The following is a 20,752-nucleotide window of genomic DNA, read 5'->3' as shown; positions in this document are numbered from 1 at the left end:
AATCCACTGATTCTGGATCAGAATTAAGGACTCTTTTTTTTTTTCTTTCTTTTTTTTTTTCCAAGAAGAAGAATGCTGTTGCTAGAGGTGGGGGAGAGGGACTCCTTCTAAAACACACAAAGTCTTCTGAGGAGAGAGGCGACTGACAGAGGACGTTGGTGGTAGACAAGGGCTATGAAGAACTGAAAAGGTAAATCATTGAAGAATAAGGAGAAAAATGTAAGTAGGGAAGAAAATAAGATTGTACTGAGGACAAGTGATGGAAAACAGAAGATTGTGCCTGTGGAAGAAGCTACAGAAATCTGCTTCTGAGGCTTCTCAGTCACCAACTATTCTGCTCAAAGCAGGAGGCAGCACCATGGCACTCCTTGACGTTATATTGGCTGATGTCTGGATAGCAGTGATGCCCCAGAAACATGCCTGGCCACCAGAACCACTCAGGTTCTTGCAGGATGCTTGCATCTAACAGGAGGAACATTGTAGAGCAGTGGCACTGCTGCTGGTCACTCATATTTCTTGCTTGGGACTAACACAGGGGATTCACTTGCACTAAGGGATGCTTAACCTTGATAGAGTTATGAGTTGTTTGTTTGTTGCAAGCAATACAGAAATTGAATAATCTACTCTTCCCTAAACAAATGTCATACGAAATTGGATGCATGCAAACTAACAATATATTGCCTAAAGAAAAGCTAATTACTTTGAAAGTCTGATAGAAAATTGGATTTCACTAATGGATCATTTTGCAGTTTGCTCCATGCCCAGCTATTCATCATTTGCAAAGAAACTGCAGTGAATAGCTTCAAGGAAATAACTGAAAATAATTAAGTTTTACAGAACTGGTACTGAAAATCATCCATGATCTTCCTAAGCCCTCATTTTTTTCTACTTCATATTTTGAATTTTAGAAGTCAAAAAATGGACATACTCATATGTAAATGTATCATGATCTACTGTATGTGATGGCTCCATTTAATTTGATTTTTAAACATGCAGTACTATAGTACACAGACCTTAAGCCAAAACAACAAAGCCAAAGAATCAGAAGAATGCTATAAATTAAGATTTGCTTATGTGAGTGGAGAAAAGCAGCACAGATTCTCCCTGGAAAGTTCGTTTCCAATTTACAAAACCTTTCACATGCAGTATCCTAAGTATCCACTTGGTGGTTACTTGTGCCAACAAAGGAGATGCTTTTTTCCATCTCCAATAATCAGTTTTCTTTCCATTTCTCTTCTAGTAACAGACAGCATGCAGACATCCGGCTGCATTTTACAATTTATGGCATAACAAGACACGAACTTGTGGACTTTGGGTATCCTATGTCACTCTTGCCAGTAGAAACTAATTTAAAATCAGTCTGGTACAGATTCCTAATATAAACTCATTTCAGAGTCTGCAGCCATAGAACTGGATTGATTTAATCTGTATGACAACATAATATCTTTTCTGGTAGTATCAGCTGTCAAAATGTCTTTTTAATGCACTGAAATAATAAGTCTGGTCATTTGACTAGAAAAGATGACACTTAACTTTTTCTCTTTTGAGCTACCACATATCTAAATGATCACAGCCCTGTGAATGCCATCAGTTTATTATGTGTAATATTCTGCCCATTTAAATTACTTTAAACCATTCATGTAAATAACAGCCCAATGCCAGATGGAAATAGCTTATTAGATGGTGGAGTGTTTCTTTCTACACAACCCTATTGCAACTTCTAAGTATTTCTGGAATTGCTTCAGACACTCATAAAGAGAGGCTACAAAGAGCCAGATTCAGTATTGGCACAGTGAGATCACTTGGCCTGAACTTGATGCAAAGACTGGAAAACAATCTCAGCATTTTCCCTTCTTTGTTCACCCTTTCACACACTGTGAACAGACACACAGCATGCCACTCAGCAGCAAATTCCACTGCAGAGCATCCTCTTAGGCTTGGAAAATTGCTCTCATGCCACTGATTCCAATACCAAGCAAAGAAAATTCCACTTATAATTCCCTTCACAAACTGATTAAGCTTCATCTTATAGCTTATTTTCCTTTTGGTGACTGGTAAAGTAAACAGGCAAAGAATGTAGCAGAGAAGCAATAGGCAATATTGTATCAGGCACTATTTGGGATATATGGACAAAAATTCCAGAATATTTTTTACATCTTAACTTTTCCATCTCTTTTGAAGAATTACAAGTAAACCACAATCTGCTACAGTGATTTCCAAGGTATCTTACTGGCTTCTTCAGGCAATACTGTTTCCAAATGAGAAGGAAAAACTTGGCATGAGGTTAATAAAGAGATTAATTAAAAGGGGATATATGAGAAGAGCAGGACAATTAAACTCTGCTATGTGAAATCTAGATAGTGGTAAAAGGGAAAGAGACAGCTAATATCTTTGGCTTTCCTGCGCAACTATACCTAAGAAATATTTCAAAAATTAAAAAGCAAACAGGAGTAAATATAATTATTTAATTCTACTTATACACGGGAAAGCTTTTTCTGTCTAAACACCTGCCCTTGTTTGAATCAGTGAATTATACCAGGCTTTTCCCTTGCCCACAAAGCTGTACTCTCTATTTTATACTGTGCCATTTTTCTGCTTCTATTTCACAATGTGACCCAATAAACTCACTGCTCACTGATGCCATAAAACTTCTCTGAGTAGTTTGCAACATACTCTTTTTGATTAATGGTATTAATGAGAAAATACATTTGGATTCCTCTGGTAGACTCAGTACTCTGCAGGGGAATTTCACTGCCTAAAGGCCATGTTCAAACCTATGTCTAACCTTGAGAGGTTTTTCAGCAGCAGCTTTGCTAAAGGAAATCAGAAAGAAATATTTGTATGTTAAAATATATTTTCAAAGTCGATTTGAACAGCCCTTAAACAGACTTGAACAGGCCTCCTAGAAGGAAAATAGGAGATTTACATGCCTTGTGAAAGATTACCAGACATGTACACTTTTCCATAGACAACCAATGACAGAAGGTGATAAAATCAATCAAAGAGAACAATAAGTCCTAATGAGCCAGTTTTACATTTCATTAACTTGAGTGCCAAGGTAGTTCTTAATGACTAAGGTTTAGTTTCTTTCTTCATGAAGAATTCGGTAATTAGGAAAATAAGGTCTAAGAGCATAATACAACTTGAGCCTGCAATGCAGTTTGTGTCTGAAGGTGATGAGAAACATGAGGGCTCAGCAGTTCCTTGGGCTGAGGACTCTTCATGGCCCTGGTCTGAGGAGCTGCTGAGCCCCTGCAGAGGCACACAGCACAGGGGGATGCCATGTCAGGCTCCTGCTTGGCTCTGCCAAGACATCTGGATACTAAAGCCTCTGGTTATTCCACATCTGAACTGTCACTGGTGATGCACAATTTTGTGATGTGCCCAACACAGTGACAAAGAGGAGGCCAGCTTGATGCTGACATCATGCTCTAAGCACTAATTCAAAGATTAATTGGGTAGCAACTAATTTAGTTAGTCCTGGATTATTTTTACTGCCCCTGATGTCGCTTGCCTTAATTCAACTTCTACTAATTAATTTCCATCAAGTTTAATTCTCAGTCAAAATGAGAATAGGAATATAGCTTCCTTTGGGAACACGGGAGTACAATGTGAAGCAGCCACAGTTTAATATATATGGAAAGCAAAGGTTCTCTGATGCAGAGGGTTTTTTTTTTAAAAAAATTGCTATAGCACATAGGGATATATATATATATATATATATATATATATATATATATATATAAATTTAATAAAAAAAACCTGTTAGTCTTAACCTTGAAGCTTAGGGAAATCTGAATTTAGACTTGAATTTTACAGTTAGCAATAGGTTGTTATTAAAGGCTAACTGACTCGATCCTAAACCACCTGGGATTTTATCTTTTAATAAATCCAAGCTTTCTGGGTCAATTCTTGACCTGTTCTGAAGCTCTCTATGTTCACATATACAAGAAGGCATGTGTACACACATACATAGATATTTACCAGACTTGTCCAACTTTTCCCATCCACTAAAGTCAGTGAGATATTTAAAAATTCAGAGCCTGAAGAACTAGATACAACTTCTTCCCCTGCCTGAATGCTGTACTGAAATCTTTTGGGAAGACAGGGCTTTATTCCCTGCAAATTCTTCCTGTGAAATTTGCCATAAAATGAAACTGTTAAACTACTCAGTATAAGTGTCCTATAACTTGCATTTGCTTCATTAAGCTCCGTTCATCTTGTACTTTTGTTTTTATTAAACTATTAAAGCAATATAACAACTACATGAAAACCTATTATTATTTCCTTAGTTTATTTCTTCATATTCTGTAATTTCAAAGCAGCAGATACCTGTTAAAGTTAGAATTGCTCTTACATGTAGCAGCTGTTTCCAAACCAAAGAGGAGGATGTGGGCTCCTTGCAGACCCTAAAATCCAGTGAATTTTAGCTGGCATCTTGGGATGAAATGAAAAGTGCAGCCAGATACCCTACTGATGCTGCCTGCTGGGCTAACTACCTCGATCCAGCTGCTGAGGGAGCAGTGGCAGCATATGGGTGGGGTGGAAAAAGGGACAAACTGCTTCTTTCAGCAACCATTTCCATTAAGATCACCTTATCTGCAATATCTCGTTGCATCTTTAAGGTGCAGACATTTGATACAGTTCTGCCTCCAGCACCCCAGAGCTCCCAACCCTGCAATGTGCCTCCCCGCACCAGCCTGGCGGCATCCTCAGGGCTTGCTGACCTCTCTGAAAATAATCTCAGCAAGAAACAGCTTTACGTTTCTCTGCCCTGTTAGCAAGTTGAGAAAGCTCCCTGGGCAGCAAGGAATATCTTTCACTGGGGAAAGGGACTGGACTAGGCAGGCAAGACAAAAAGGAAAACAGGGAGGTGGCAGCAGAGGAGGAGGAGGAGGAGGAGGAAGGAACATCCTTGTTTTTTTTGAGCAGCAATTAGAGGTCAGCTGTGACACCTAACCTTGTCTGAAATCTCTGTATTTTGTTCCTGGCTTAAAGTCAGGTGTAATTAGATTTGTTTTCAGAGCTATTATTGAAACACCAATGACATGACACACATACAGAATTTCACAGACATTTAATAAAAATACATAATATCCTTTGGGGATTGCTGAGACACAGAGAAGTCAAGATCCACACTTTAAAATACACGTGAGTTTGGTAGTGTCTAAACTATTACCCAGACAGTTTAGGACCAAGCAATAGGGACTTATGCGTGACTTTTCCCCACCACCTCCATCCCTCTCCCATGTGGGACATATCTTGGGATTGTTCCAGACATCACTATGGCAGATCTACAATTTTATCTCCTAGATGGCAGCAGTCGCTGATGGAGGTTGGCTGTGTTCAAGCTTAGCTGGTACTCCTACAGAGGAATGGCTGAGCAAAACTCCTCCTTGTCCACTTATTGTCCCAGAAATTTCTGAAGAACACCCCAAGCTGTTCAGAGACAGCTTCTGAAAGCATTTTCTATCAGACTCAGAAACAGGATTAAAATATTTTAGTTCCTAGCTGCCTCCTTGGTCTTTGCTGCTTGCCACATTCCCAAGAAACAGACTGTATGACCAGTGCTTCAAAAGTGAGCCTCTCAGTAAAAGGATCAGGGGAAAGAAAAAGGAAATTTGAAAAGGCAGCCTCAGCGGGTGAAGAAATGAGATGGTGGAGAAATCAAGCAAAACATACTGGCAGAAGATGTGGCTAATGATAATGATTCTGCTTCTGAGACTTTGGAGATGAAAGTAATTTTGCTCTTCTTGCATCTCCCTCCCCACTGACAGTCTCTAGAAAGGAAAGCTGGAATATGTCCAGCAATATTTTTATCTTTCTTTTCTGCCACAATCTGCCATCTACTTAGAAGATCCATTTCAAGCCCTGCTCTGCCAGGTAGAGGAGAACTGCACTGATCATGTAAAAGGTGTGGATAATAGCAAGTCTGCTGCACCTGTGTTCTTCCCTTGCTGTTCTGAGAGATAAAATTCGATCATATCAATAGAGACATCTTTCTTTTTAAAGACTTGTCAAGGAAGCTTTTCTCATTAAGTTAGGCATGATGCTAAGAACATATATCACTGGACCGAGCTCTCTGAACAGAGACAGTGAGCATCTGCACCTGGAGTGAGGAAAGGATGCCAGGATCTTCCTTGTTGCACGGGAACAAACATCTGAGTCTTTGACCCCTCAGAAAGGTTAACGAAGTCAAATAGAGGCTGTCCGGTGGAGCTGACCACACCAAAACAGGGACATAGCCACAGGGAGACAACGAGAGGGCAGGGAGGCGATCTATCGACCCCAGCATCCTGGGACCCAGAACATCCTGTCTGTTTTGGCAACGTCTCCCCAGTGGCCGCTCGGCTGGCGTTGTCCGCCGGCCGCCGAGGGAGGCAGGACCCCGGGGTGCCGGGCAGGGCCAGCCTGCACCCCGTCACTGGGGCTGGGGGAGCTGCTGGGGAGCCAAGGGGCGACCCACCGTGGGGGCTGCGTTACTGAAAGGGCATCTGAGTCGCTTCTCTCTCTTCCTCCATCAGCTCCGGGAGGATAAAACTGAGAAGTTACTCCAGAATAAATGACAACTTTTTATTCCTTTTCCCATTTGTCGGGACACGAAGCTTTCACCAGAGGGACCTGTCCGTCTCCAGGCTGCGTCTTTCAAAGTATCGAGCAGCCGCCTGGACGGCAAAGGGTTCCCAGAGCAGCATTCATCACCCTTCAAACTCCTTTTATTCTCGGGTGAGAAACTCGCAGAGGAGAGGGGGGGGGCGCGGGCAGCAGCCGCCAAGTGGCTGCAGGGGCCGCTTGGCACAGGGGAGCGCAGACAAAAGCCGGCGGAACTACGTGGCTTAAATTCAAAAGGGGCGCTCCGGGCTCCGCCAGGGCAGCCCCGGCCCGGGGAGGGGGCGGGAGCGGGCCGGGGCCGGGGCAGCCCGGCGGAGGGCGGCGGGCGCTCGGCTCCGGCGGGAGTGGGACGGGCGTGCGGGGGGCGCAGCGCGGCTCCCCCGGCCCCGCCGCTGCTCGCTCGGGGCCGCCGCAGCTGAAGCGGCAGCCCCAGCCCAGCCCCGGTGCGGCGATGAGGGGCTTAAAGAGGCTGCGGCTCAAAATCTGGCGGCGATGCGCCCTGCTGCTGCTCCTCCTCTGGGCTGCCTGCTGGGTGGTGGTGAGCGCTGCGCTGTTCCTCCTCCACAGGAGCGTCTTCTCCGAGAGCTGCACGGACGAGAAAAGCCACCGGATCCTGGCCAGGCTGGTATGTGCCCCGGCGGGACGCGAGGCATCTCCCGGGGGCTGCCCCGCAGGATGAGGCGCGGGAGGTCCGTCGGAGCTGCTCTCCGGGGCGCCTTGCCCGGCTCCGGCCGCCGGAGGTGCCGCATCGCCGGCGCCCCCGGTGCGCACGGGCGGGCGGCTGCCTCCCGACCACCTTCCCTCCCTGCCTCCCTCCCTTCTCCCCTCCCTCCCTGCCTCTCTCCCCGGGGCGAAGTCAGGTGCAGGCGGCGCGGCCGGCTACCGGGCGTGGGATGCGGGTGCGCTGCCCAAGCCGAACGCTCCGAAGCGGAGGAAAGCCTTCCTCCGGGTGTTGGGGGTTTTTGTTTGTTTTTAGCCGAAAAGCTGTTCGTACAAAAGTCGTCCTTCAGAAGTGCCAGGTAGCTTGTATCGCTTCCTTTATGGTCTGGTGGGGGTTGGCGTGTAAGATGTGGTTAAAATTCAAGAAAGGATTTGCGAATATTCATTAAAATTTCCCTTAAAAATAATTTAGGATAGATTATCCTAAATTAGGATTTCGGATTTAGGATTGTGTAGGAAACACTTTGAGAAGAGGAGCAGCGTGGGTTAATGCTTTTAGTTCAATTTCGTTTCTTAGGGTATCTGTAGTGCCAGTGGTTAGGTGGGAAAGGAGGAATCCTAGTGGGAATTAAATAATCTATCACTGCAAGAAAGCAAAAACTGACCATAGATTTTCCTTAATTCTGCATAATAAAGGAAAAGCAAGTGTAGGCAGTGGTCCTGACAGCGTGATTTTAATGGTAGTGAGCTCCAGTTTCAGTACCTCAGGAGCCAGATGGAAGTAGGGCTGAGCTCAGGTTTGCAGCTGAAGGAATGATTCCTGCCTCATCCTTACGTGCTCGGGAAGAATATCGAGATATGGAGGTCCACGGAGCTGCCAAGCTCAGGAAGGTCCGGGTCCTTGCCATCGCAGTCACCAATAAACAGATGGACAGAGACTTGTTGCTGTTCTTCAGTTTGGAAAGCGTCAGGCAGGGCTTCAAAAGCCCAGGGATCAGATTTCAGTCGCAAGCTTCGAAAGTTGTCTCTATCACCGTGACAGCTCAGGTTCAGACCCTCCTTCCAGAGGAAGAGTGGCTGAAATTGCTGTGCTTGTCTGTGAGTAGGTGGATCCTCAGCAGTGTCCTTAAGGTTTGTAAGCAACAGTTTTGTCAGATGACGTTAGAAAGGGATTGTCCTTCTAGTGGAATAATTAGAAAATGAACTCCTCTTCATCTGCTCCCAAATAAGTTTTTCTACATCTTCTGAACATGGTATGAGTTTCACAGTTACAGAAAGTGTAACTGATCCGTGAAACAAATAACCTGATAGCTTGAGTCTCACACCTTCTATTCAGCAAAAATCAGCTTCTAAGAAAACTATTTTACCAGTCATCTCTCAGTAGGAGATGAGGTATTTTAAGGAAGTGGGTGCAAATGCCCTTTCAAGTGGCATTTCTGAAGGTTTTATTTCCTTATTCTGAGTAAGATATGCATCTGTGCAGATGTATCCTGCTCTGAGAAGGCTAAAATAGCACTGGGCAATTTGCAGGGACCAACTTCAACTCTCAGAAAAAATCCCCTTGCTCTTTCCTAATGCCAGTCTCATCTTCATTTACACTGAACACACTAAGTCATAGCAATCAATTTCTGTTCCCTCTAGAGAAATCAATTAATTTTGATGCCTTCCAAACCTGGCATTGCATTTACATAGAAATAGTAGCTAACTAGGCAAAACATCAGTTACAGGGCACTGATGGTGGTACAGTGAGTTATTTAAATTTACTTAAATCCTTAGCAAGGTTTACATTAATTTAAGCTTTTACATTAATTTAAACCTAGCTCTTTAAACTTATCTTGATAAGTCCACTGAAGACATTAAAAATAATGTAGCCAATTTTAATAAGATACATAGGAGTGAGTCCAAACCATGCTTGTGTGTGCATTTTTGTGTAGTACAGCTGCTTCTTTATAAGGCTTTTGGCTTAGTAGCACTTTGATATTTTAGTTTTAAGTATCTGGCACTTAAAGAAGAATCTGTGGCTTTCAAAGGTTGATCACTAGGTCAATTTAAAACTGTCTCATCAACAGATCTTAAACTTCAGTCATTAAGACAGGGATGGCAGTGTGGAGGACCATTTCTGAAATATTTCTTTGGGGAATTGATTCTTCCTTTTACCAGCAGGATGATGGACAATCCTGTATAATGAAGTCTGAAGTTAGTGGAAAGCTTCTTGTTTTGGTAAATAATAAATGGTCCATCGTGTCATAGCAGGGTAATCCATATTACCTGGTTAAATGTTTTCAGTCCACCGGATTTGTGTTTTAATACTGTAAAATGCAAGCTAGTACACTGGGGAGCACAACAGTACAAGCTGTGCCAATATGATGGAAGACTGTCCTGTAAAACTGTGTTTAGAATGGATGTAAGGTTCAGGTAATTGCTTCAAGATGAACTACCAGTGCAGACTGTGCCTAAAAGGCTGATAGGAAATGGTTCAATCTTCTTGATTGCTTCCTTGAGGAAGCCTTTTTGAAAGCCTTGCTTGCCTTTGTGGCCAGCTGAGAATGCACTTCTGGAAGGCTGATCTGTGTTTCATCATTGTGAGACCATGAGCTCTTTGGTCAAGTCCTCTTCCACTCTTCGTCTTCCAAGATCCCATTTTGAAAAACACTGCACAAGTTCATTGTAAGAAGAATATGATTCCAACAGTGTTTTTCAGATACTAGGTTAATAATCAAATATTAATAGCATCAACTGAAAAACACAGCAGAAAAGTCCTAAACAGCAACCAGGTTCAAAAAGGACCTGTCTCCTCTGTCTGTGAAATCTGAGCCTGCTTTTTCCACAACTACTTTTTTTCATGAATGCCATTAAGAATGACATGATGTCAACACAGGAAAATAAGCTGCACATTGGCATGTTTGTCTACAGGTCATGGTCGTGTGTTCTTTTAGATGCCAGAAGTCCATGCATGTGAACCCTCTAAGAGTGAACCACAGTAAAATTGCCCACAGGGGCAAGTGTCCACCCATGTGAACCCAATTATATGACTAAGTCCTATCTTATCTTACTGTACAAGAAGAGAATTAGATTGTGGTCTGTCAATAGAGTTTTAAGTGTGCTTATACTTACAGTCCAAAGAAACCCCCACAATTCCTTCTGTTTGTAATTTTCTTTCCAAAATTGTTTAGAGTTCCAGATGGTAAGAACTGCTAACCTACTTTTGTTGAGAAAACTACATTTCCTACTTAAAAAGGTAGAGTAAAATTGTATTACATTAGTAGGAGTAGATTTTCAAAAGCAAGAACGTTGATCTGTATGCTCTGAAGTCTGCAGATCTGAGTCTGAGTGAGTCTCAGAAGTCTGAGTGAGTCTCTTTAGTCATTCTGATGTGGATGAGGATATAGATGTGCGTGTCCATGCATGGACTCAGTGTCCAGACACTCATGCAAGAATTTGCCTACCTGACTGTCATTGCTGGCATTGAATTTTCTCACTTGGGCTGTGAGAACATCAGAATATAAATAAATATGATGTCTCTCTGAACTGCCCTCAGTGAGCTGTTTCTGTCAACTGATCACCATTCTTGGATTTTGGACTTAATCCTCCACGCACTCCTAGGTGTGTTGTTTAAGGCTGGACTCTAAATGTTGCTTGGCATCAGAACATATTCCTCTGATGTACACACGTTAGGGACTGTCCCAGGAGAATACATTACTTGAATGCTATGACCACTTTCCTCGTGTAACAGCCAGTCACAAATGAGGTGGGGCTCAGGCGGCCACTGAAAGTTCTGCATGTGCAGGGGGGACCTGCCAGTTTGTTTAAATGAAGGTTCAAATGCCAGAAAGCAATGGACGTGGATGACACTGTCAAGCTGCCTCACAGATGTTTGGCTTTCTACGCTACCCCCTCTATTCCCCTTTCACCAGAGACCTCTGATCATCCCCTCTACTGCGCAATCCAAAGCAGTCCCTACAGCTGCACTTCTGAATGACCATAGGAATACATCAACTCCCTCCACTTTTGGAAATGATATTATGGAAATTATTCTGACTAGAGAGAAGGACTGGTGAGGGAATCCTTGCCGCTCTTGCACTAATTTGCATTGACCACTAAACTATTAAGCAACAGTTCCCTTGTTTCGAAAGACTGATTTTTTTCCAGTTAAAAAAATATTAAGTATTGAAGCAATATATTAAAATGTCACTTCTGATAACTACATAAAAAAACAGGAGATTCATTGTGTTCTGCAGCATTTACATACACAAAAATTCTGAAAGATATTGGTCCAAAACTCATTCAATGCAACCTCTGTGTTTCCTGGTGATACAGGAAGAGGTTATCACAGCTTCCTTCATGGTATGTTGAGTGCCAGGCTGGAACATGCAGAGCTGTGAAATGTCCCAGCAATCCAGTTACGCGTGGATTTTCCTTTAGTTTTAGTGGTAATATCTGAGTTATGCTACCCTGAACCTTCCAGAGAAGTCCTGCATTACTCTGGGCTTTAAAGCGTTACAACCCATAATCATACACAGCACAGCCCAAGTGTTTAAAGTTTGTCTCACTGAACTCATATGTGTAAAAAATTTCAGATTAACAGGTCATCCAGTCCCTTTCCTTGCCCCTGAAAAGCCTGCCCTTTTCCATCCCCATAATCCCCATTTTGAAGCAAAACTCCCCCAGTAATAGATCTCTAGAGACTTCTGGAAAACCATTGAATGACCCAATGGTTGTAGGTATGTGTTTGCAGTTCCATGACTGCTGCAAACCTCTCAAGCTTAGGACTGTTGCTCATTATTTGTCTTTCTTCTGCATGGTCCATAGGGGTATGGTTCTGCTATGAATATTCTGCTCTTTCACTCCAGTGCCTCGACTACAGCAGTGGAGCCCTGACTGGGGACCTCTGTGAAGACCTGTGTGTGGCACAGAAGCTGGTGTACAAACACTGCCTTTACTATGACAGAGGTAAGAAGGTCATTCAGGCTGATTGGAGAGGCCAGCCCATCATACTGAAATCCAAAAAAGAAAGTTTTTCAAGCTACCAGCACCTCAGTATGCTAGAGGAGGTAGAAACACAGGATATCCCTGAAACAGAGCTTCTGCTTATGGTAGCTTTGGAGGTAAAAAATGCCCTGGGACTAGAACTGTCTAACAATACCATGGGGCCCCTGTGGACAAGGAAGAAGGGACCACGTTGGAAAGCACAGGTGGCCAGCATGTGGTCCTTGCTCCAGCAGGAAGAATATATCTACTTCAGTTTGCTGCAGGACTTCAGCAAACATGTGCTACGAATTATTGGCTCTTGTGGACACTTTTATGCTGTGGAGTATCTCACAGCTGGACATGCCTGGCACAAAACTCTTTTTCCCTTGGAAAACGTGATTGGCCCCTCCCTTACTGGACACAGAAGCAGGGTGAGAGCCATCATTGACATTGCACTCAGCTTTCTGGACATGGTGCAGCATTTTGATAATGATTTCTCTCACCGACTTCACCTGTGCGACATCAAACCGGAAAACTTCGCTATCAGGCACGATCTCACGGTAAGTTAGGCCTTTGGGGTAGTGTTCCAGGAATTTGAGGTCAAATTCTAGTCTGAAGGTGACTGTAAAAATGACACTCCCCTCCTTGTACAGCTTTTGTCTGTTTGCAAAGCCAATGAATTTACAAGCATCAAGGGAGATGCTCTGCTGCTTTTCCTCTTTGTAATGTGTACAGGCACATTTTTGGAACACTAAATCCTGCTGCTTACTTCATAAACTTGTCGCTCGCTTCCGTTTTGTTTCACTTCTTCAAAGGCACCAGTGCAAGATCCCTTGGATGTGGTGAGGGATGCCTCCTGGAGGCAAGGGGATTTCAAAAGCTCTAAATGAAGCTGTAATTTGAGTAATATTTCTGGCAGTTATGCTGAAATGAAAAAACTGTATGAATTTGAAAGGTAAGGCTGAATTCAGGGTCTGACATAAGAGGAACTCCCCACATACAAACATACATATTTGTGCTTCCATGGTCAGCTTACCTGGTCTGGAAACTATGCAAGGACAGCAACATGAAACTCCCTGCTATGGTCACTCTTTGACTTTTCATTGTGCAGCTGTAACTCGGACCTTATAGCTATATATATTTTCTAAATAGTAGTGCAGCTTACATTCGTTCTGTGGATAGAAATTCCTCTGGCTTTGGTTGGAATTTTATCTACAGATTTGGGATACCATGCAGTGAGTAAATATTTGAACTAGTGTTTGTTTACTCCCAATTTGCAGTGTCATCAGTGGAGTTTCTGCACTCTGAGTGACTATAAAGCATTTTCAGGGACTTTAAGACTCTTTTTTAATACTCACTGAGTGTTAATGTAACACTTGTATCTTCAGAGTGCTAGACAAACACTACCGAAACATACAGCCATTAAGAGCAATTAGAGTGTTTCCCCCTCACCCTTCCCTCCCCTCCCATTGTTTATTCAGGTGCAATACAGCAGCAGAGCAGGGAATGGGTGAGGAGCTACAACAAACAACTAAAGCAGGCTGTACCACTATTTAGGCAAAGCAGGAATTCCTCAAGGCAGGCTTTGCCCATCTTCCTCATTTTCTCAGGGCTGTGGCTGCCTGTGGCTGAGCACACGCCAGAGCATCTGTTTCACAACCTACTTACAAGAAAATATATTCCATTTAGGGAAAGCGGACGAATACTGGACGTGTCTTCTCTTATGAGTCCTTTTGGTGAGGCTTGCTTTGCCAGGATCTTCCAGTGAGCAACCAGTTCCAGAATGGGAACACAGCATTGCCGCCTCTTTTTTGTCTCTTATGTTTGTTTTAAGCAATTTTTTCACTTGCTGGTTTCTTGTATAGGATAATAAAGAAACCCACAATTGTACCACTATTCCTCATTTGAGTAATGACACTTCTAATGCCCAAAGAAATGTGCCTGGAATGCAATAGTTTTACTTTGAGGATTATTTTCATGTGGTGGGTATAAGCCTCCAGCTTTCACGTGCTCTCCTGCCACACAGAGAGGAGCTGTCTGGTAGATCATCCAGGAGAAATTTAAGCTGCCATGAAGCCACATAAGGTAGAGTTAGAAGGAGGTTTGGGCGAGTGCACAGTGCTCTGGAAGAGATTCCTCTTTTACCAACACTTCCGGGAAAGCTGGAAAGATTACAGCACGTTAAACATGATTTAAAATCAGGTAATGAGCCAAGTTGGGTCCTTCCTGTATTTCCTTAGGAACTTTTTTCACCATCTATGGATATAGCAAAGCCCACCAAAACACGTAGCTATTTATAGGCAGAGTGTCACCTAGATGTGTCTTCACAGGATCTAGCTGGATGCCTGTGGTATTCACATGTCCTCTGAACAGAGAGAGACTTAGCTTTCTCAGAATTTCTCCTGAGAGAAGCTGTGAAAGAAGCAGAAAAAAGAGAATCAAGCTAATTCTTATCTCATGTACTGCGCCTGTGTTTGTACACATGTGGAATGTGTTATGGAGATTGTTTACTGAAGAGTGATTTGTTAATTAGACTCTACTAGTAGTTGTTTAGATTCATTAACCAATTAGATCCATGTGTGTATCAGGACTCTCGAGAGAGAGTCACGAGTTTTCTAACTAGTTAGTTAGTAATAGTTCTTGTTAGTATAATATAGTATAATATAGTATAATAAAGTAATTAATTAACCTTCTGATATCATAGAGTTCTGCACATCATTCTTCCTTCATTGGGGAATGCAACACCAATAGATGCCCACACATTTTTGTAAAAGAATTTCAGTGAAGCCACTGAACTCTTTGGCAGCCACTTATTTGGGAATCAGGGCTGGTTTTCCTAGAGGAGCAATGGATAAGATTGTCAAATATGCTGACAAAGACCCCATCTAGGAGGTGGAACAGTGACATTGAGACTGGGGAAACCTTGCAGTGCTCTCACTGTCTCTTCTCCAAAGAACTAAACAACAAAACCACAGAAAGCTTAAGGAAGTACAGAACCAAAAAAAAAAAAAAAAAAAAAAAAAAAAAAAAAAAAAAAAAAATTGCCTGTCCAAACATGTAAAATTCCTTAGGCTACATCATCGTTATAGAGCTCTCCAAAATGCTTAAAAATACTTATGTTTTTAAGATATGCCTCATCTCTGTAAAATTTTTCCCTATGGAAAAAGGAGTAGAACAAGATGAAGATTAGACCATGTTCTTTATTTTGCCTGTGGAAAGTTTATTTGGCCTTCTACCAAACCAGACATCTTTAGTTTCTGGGGTTGATCCAGTTGCTGTTCCAGTCACACAGTTCATCTTCTCTGGTTACTTGGGAGGTCGAATCTGAAAAATGAAACTATCATTTGAGCCCAAGTAACTCTGCTTTGCCCAGGTCCCAGATATTTTCCTCTACGAAAATATGTGTCAGATGCTGAGAGAGAACATCCCTGATCCTGACTGTCAAGTGTGAAATGCAGCTGTGAACATTTGCTGGCTGCACATCCATGATGTTGGAGACGGGCTTCCTTCCCTGTGGTTACCCACACCTTGGCTCACATCAGGCAGCTGCCATCCCCATACTGGATTTCTTTCTTTCCCTCTTTATTGCTGTGATTTCTTTAAGTGAAGCATTCAGGGCTGGAGTGGCACTGGCAGAAACTGAGACCACAGCCCTTGGCTTCCAGGGAGGTGTCACCCCCAGCATGGGCAGCAGTTCTGCAAACACTTGGTGCTGCGTACGCACTTCTCTGAGTGCCTTGTGCTCTCAGAGGAAAGTGACTGACCCTTTTCACTCAGGTTTTTTCTGCTGTGACCAGCTTCTGGCTGGACTGTTACAGGACGTATTTCTGGACTATAAGAGCATGAACTGGGCACAATAAATGTGTCAAACCATAGCAAAGAAGACTGGGCAAAGCCACACCCAGCTGTCAGCAAAGTCAGGGATCTCCTACAACTGAACAGACTCAAACCCCCAGGATGCAAGGACAGGTTTGCAGGAGCTGTACCACGTGCAGCTATCCTTACACATCCCACTGCTCCTCTCCACAGTGGCAAAGTCAGGGGTTTAGTCTGAATGCTGAGTTCTAAATGATACTCTCTGGCCCATGGGTAATTGTGCACCATCATGTATTTGGGAGGTTGAGGTGCCATCTGCATATGCTGCACCAGCAAGTAAATCAATCTTCAGATTGGATAGGACCACTTTAAGGTGAATCAATCCAATTGACCCCAGGGATGCATATTGTTCAAAAATAATTTTTCCATTCCTGGTGTCATAAGCATTGGTTTATGTTTTTGTTTAAAAAGTGGTGTTCATAAGGTTAGTGTGGCTCAGTTAAGTGAAATAAAGTCTCTGTGATCCCAGTTCCCCACCAGCAGATGCTCTCAGCACAGCATTTCCCAAAGCCAGCAGCAAAGAATGCCTGCTCGACCCTGTCCCAGAGGCTGTGCTGTGCCAGATCTGATGGAATGTTTTGATTCACAGGTGGTGGCCATTGATGTGGATATGGCCTTTTTTGAACCCAAAATGAGAGACATCCTGGAACAGAAGTGCACAGGAGACGAAGATTGTAATTTCTTTGATTGCTTTTCAAAATGCAATCTGAAAATCAGAAAATGTGGAGCACAGAGAGCCAATAACAACTTGCAAGTGAGTAGACACAGCTGTTTTATGCATCCATTCCTTTTAAAATCACACTGACTATAAAATGCACGGTATGTACAAGGAGACTGCGAGATGAAGACAGTCAGGTTTTTACATGTGTCCATGTAAGTGTCCTGTTCAGAAATCCTGTCATGGGGCACACAAACAGATCTTTATATTCTCTCTATATAGTGTTTATTTGCTGTGATTTTCTGTAGGTGTTAGCCCAGTGCCACAGACAGGAGACCAGAGTAAGCAGGGGCAGGGGATTAGCACTTCTGTCTTCATTGATGGTAAAGTCACATTCTTGAGTTCCACTTCAAATCCTGTGTTCATTTCTGGGCCCCTCACTTCAACAAAGACATTGAGGTGCTGGAGAAAGTCCAGAGAAGGGCAACAAAGTGATGAAGGATCTGGCTCACAAGTCTTGTAAGGAGTGGCTGAGGAAGCTGGAGATGTTTAGGCTGGAAAAAAAAAAGAGGCTCAGGGACATCTTATTGCGCTTTATAACTACCTGAAAGGAGGTTGCAGTGAGGTGGGTGTTGGCCTCTTCTCCCATATAACAAGGGGTAGGACAAGACAAAATGACACCAGCTTGCACCATGGAGGATTTAGTTTGAATATGAGAAAAAATTCCTGAAAGAATGGTCAAGCATTGGAACAGGCTGCCTAGGGAAGTGGTGGAATCACTGTCCCTATAAGTGTTAAAAAAACTTGTAGATGTGGCACTTGGGTCATGATTTAGTGGTGGACTTGGCAGTGCTGCATTGATACTTGGACTCAATGATCTTAAAGGTCTTTTCCAACCTTAGTGATTCTATGATTCTGTGAAAGTTGAGGCTGTCCAAGTGTAAGCAGTGGTTGTTATTCTCCACTCCACAGATGTAGTGTGTGGGTGTACTAGAAAGGGGTTCTTGGGTCTAGGATGAGGTGTCTTACAGCTCACCCAGCTTGTGTTGGTGGGAGGCCTTGGCAAAACAGAAAGGCTGGGGGGATGTAGCTTGTTGGCCTTGTGCCTGCTTCTCCCACCCCCTCACCCTCACCACTCGTTATGCAGAATCACAGGATTATTTAGGTTGGAAAACACCTTTAAGATCGTCAAGTCCAACTGTTAACCCAACACTGCCAGGTCCACCAACAGATCACACCTCTAGTGCCACATCTACATGTCTTTTCAATATTCCAGGGATAGTGACTCATCTAATTCTCTGGGCAGCTTGTTCCAGCGCTTGACAACCATTTTGGTAAAGAAATTTTTCCTAATATCCAATCTAAACCTCCCCTAGCACAACTTGAGGCCATTTCCCCTTGTATTGCTTGTCACTTGGGAGCAGAGGCTGATCCTCACTTGGCTACAACCTCCTTTCAGGTACTTATAGAGGGCTATAAGGTCTTCCCTCAGCATCCTCTTTCCTAGACTAAACAACCCCAGCTCCCCCAGCCGCTCATAAGATGTGTGAAGTGCAGGAGCAGGCTGAGAAGGGCCATCCCTCAGCTGGAGTATAGCCTTTATGGATGCTTCTTTCCTATACCTCCCTCTTTGAATGGCTAAAGGCACTTTGGATTCAGATGACATTTTGCTACAGTCCCAGGGAAGCGGCAGGGCATCAGTCGTAGCTTCTGAAATACAATGATCTGCTCTTTTTCCTTTCCCCAGGTAATTTGTGACAAAATATTCCGTCGCTGGTTTTCCCCAAATCTCAGAGGACCACTGGTTTCCCTGCCCCTGCAGCTGCAGCTGCAGAAAGCCGTGCAGGAGTGTGCTCAGCCAGGGCACACGGGTGCCACCGGGCACCAGAGGACTCTGAAATCTCTCTCCGAGCTGTACCACCTGCTTCGGGTCACTCAGCGAGAACTGCAAGGGGCAGAGTAGACATAAAAGGCAGAACTGCAAAGGCCACATCCCAGTCTCTCTGCCATCCCTCCTAACCCTGTACTTTTACAGCACAGAGATTGTTTTTCTGCTATGCAAATCAAGTTCATAGCTGCAGGTGCAGCACGTCCTGATAATATCCTGTCAAGCGTTAAATTGCTTTACATTACTTGGATTCTGTTCTTGCTTATTTTCCTGAGGAAGCACTACGCCTCTCCATCAGCATACAGCACATCCTTCTGAGCTGCAGTCACTGCTCAGATAGCATGTCTGAGTGTGGTGCTCAGAGGATGTATTTACAGAAGAAAAGTGTAAGTGCAGCAAAACTCAATCAATAATTAAAAGAATGGGTGGGTGGGTGTGAATAAGTGCATGCATGGTGTCTGTTTTAGTTTCTCTGTCAAATGAGGTGGGTTTTTACAGTAGATACAGAGCATTTTGTGTGGAGAAAAAAAAGGGGGGATCTCAAACAGGGAAATGTGCTGTCACACAAGGAAAGAGTTGCTTTTGTACAAAGCAATCCTTTCTGATGTCCCCAAATGCATTTTCTCTGGGGCATTTTATTACCTGTGCCATTGCTAACTCTTTTGGGTAAAAATTATATAAAGGTACTTTGGACTTTTCTAGAGCAAAATAATTATACCCCTGCTGAGCTCCCATGTGGGTATTCATATTCTGCAGTGAAGAGGTATGAATAATGCTACTGGATTTTCCCATGTGAACAAGCCCTCGGGCACTTGTACATCAGAGCACTTGATAAGAAGCACTCCTTTGCCAGAGAGCAGAATTGCCCAGGAATGTCAACAGTCTGTCCTTTGCACAGAACAAAATCCAGATGCAGAGTTTTCTTCCACAGTATTTTTTTAATGAACAAAAGGAAAATTTTTGTACAAATTCATTATCTTGCAATCAGTTGTGTAAATAAAGACCTCTAGATTAACTTAAAAACATTAACTTTGCCTTTAAAATGTGCAGAGCTGTGTGTAGAGAAACTAACGTGGGTTCAGGAGACACTTCAAGTGCATAGGCCCAATACCAGACAACGTCCCCATGATCTGGTTTTGGCATGAGGACATTACAAACCCCACAAACAGGAATCTCAGCAGCCTATGGCAGCCCTCAGCTTGGAGGAATCATTTTTAAGACCAACAATACTGGTTTGTGGATGTGAGACATGTAACAACACTTAATCTGCTCCATCTTTATGTCCCTCAGCCTTATGACAGCTGTGAAACCTGTGAGCACTAATTAGACATAAACTTTCCATTTCCGGAGTGGTTCTTTAAGCTAAAGACTGCCTGTGACCAGAAAAATGGGAGCTGCTGAGGAGAACTTGACCCCTTAAAACCTAGCTCAAATTTTCAGACTGGCGCTAGTGTGTTTTTAGATTTATTTCTTGCAATAAGCTATCATATTTTTAAAAATCATGCAAGCCCTCTAGAAACTCATAGCAGGAACAAGGTCAGATGCCTTGCCTGAGGCTGTACAAGCTGCTGCTAAGCTGGAGCTCCAGCTTAGGAGCTCCTGACTGGTAAAGTTGCTCTCAGTCCACGCTTCTCCTTTAACCAGGCAGGCAAAGAATGTTTCAATACTTTAAGATCATTCTTTGCAAAAGCAGGAGGGCAAAGCAGAATAAGGAGAAACACGAATTCCAGAACTAGCCCTGTTACAAAGTCATGAAATAGATGAAGAAAATAATTAAGAACAGAATCAGCTTGTAGCAAAGGAACAGAGATAGGTAAAGTATCAGCTAGAGGGAAGTCAAGGAAAGAGAGATTAAGGAAAACTAGAAAAAAAAAATGAAGTAAAAAATGCGTTAGCCTTTGTAGAAACATGATTTATGATGCAAGATTCAATAAAGTGACATTTAGTCTGAGGAAGAAGACACTAAAGATAAACATGATAACTCCCTTCAAAAACAGAAAGAGATTGATAAAAAGAGAAGAGGAGAGAACTGCCCGGTCCAGATTTCCTTGGTGGATATGACCAGCAATGAGCTTAAACTGTAGCAAGGA

At 43.2% G+C, this 20,752-nt stretch overlaps 1 protein-coding gene across 2 annotated transcripts; it reads left to right on the top strand.

Annotated features, from left to right (window-relative positions):
* The first annotated feature begins 6,996 nt into the window (after positions 1–6,996).
* On the top strand, positions 6,997–20,523 carry DIPK1C (divergent protein kinase domain 1C). 2 transcript variants are annotated; one of them, XM_068193670.1, is made up of 4 exons: positions 6,997–7,237; positions 12,123–12,800; positions 16,706–16,870; positions 18,522–20,523. In XM_068193670.1, exons 1-4 carry the CDS (start codon positions 7,064–7,066, stop codon positions 18,735–18,737), a joined length of 1,233 nt encoding a protein of 410 aa, XP_068049771.1. In that variant the 5' UTR covers positions 6,997–7,063; the 3' UTR covers positions 18,738–20,523. The 2 variants fall into 2 exon arrangements, with proteins under 2 accessions (XP_068049771.1, XP_068049779.1); XM_068193678.1 differs by having other exon boundaries at positions 12,082–12,800.
* Positions 20,524–20,752: the final 229 nt, after the last annotated feature.

Source organism: Anomalospiza imberbis, chromosome 1, assembly GCF_031753505.1.
Source record: "Anomalospiza imberbis isolate Cuckoo-Finch-1a 21T00152 chromosome 1, ASM3175350v1, whole genome shotgun sequence".
Classification (NCBI taxonomy): Eukaryota; Metazoa; Chordata; class Aves; order Passeriformes; family Viduidae; genus Anomalospiza; species Anomalospiza imberbis.
This window is presented reverse-complemented; position numbering and strand designations above follow the sequence as displayed.

Coding starts and splice junctions, on each gene's coding strand:
- DIPK1C (XM_068193670.1), top strand. CDS start 7,064: ATGAGGGGCTTAAAGAGGCTGCGGCTCAAAATCTGGCGGCGATGCGCC. Junction 7,238..12,122: donor ACCGGATCCTGGCCAGGCTG/GTATGTGCCCCG, acceptor CTTTCACTCCAG/TGCCTCGACTACAGCAGTGG. Junction 12,801..16,705: donor CTATCAGGCACGATCTCACG/GTAAGTTAGGCC, acceptor TTTGATTCACAG/GTGGTGGCCATTGATGTGGA.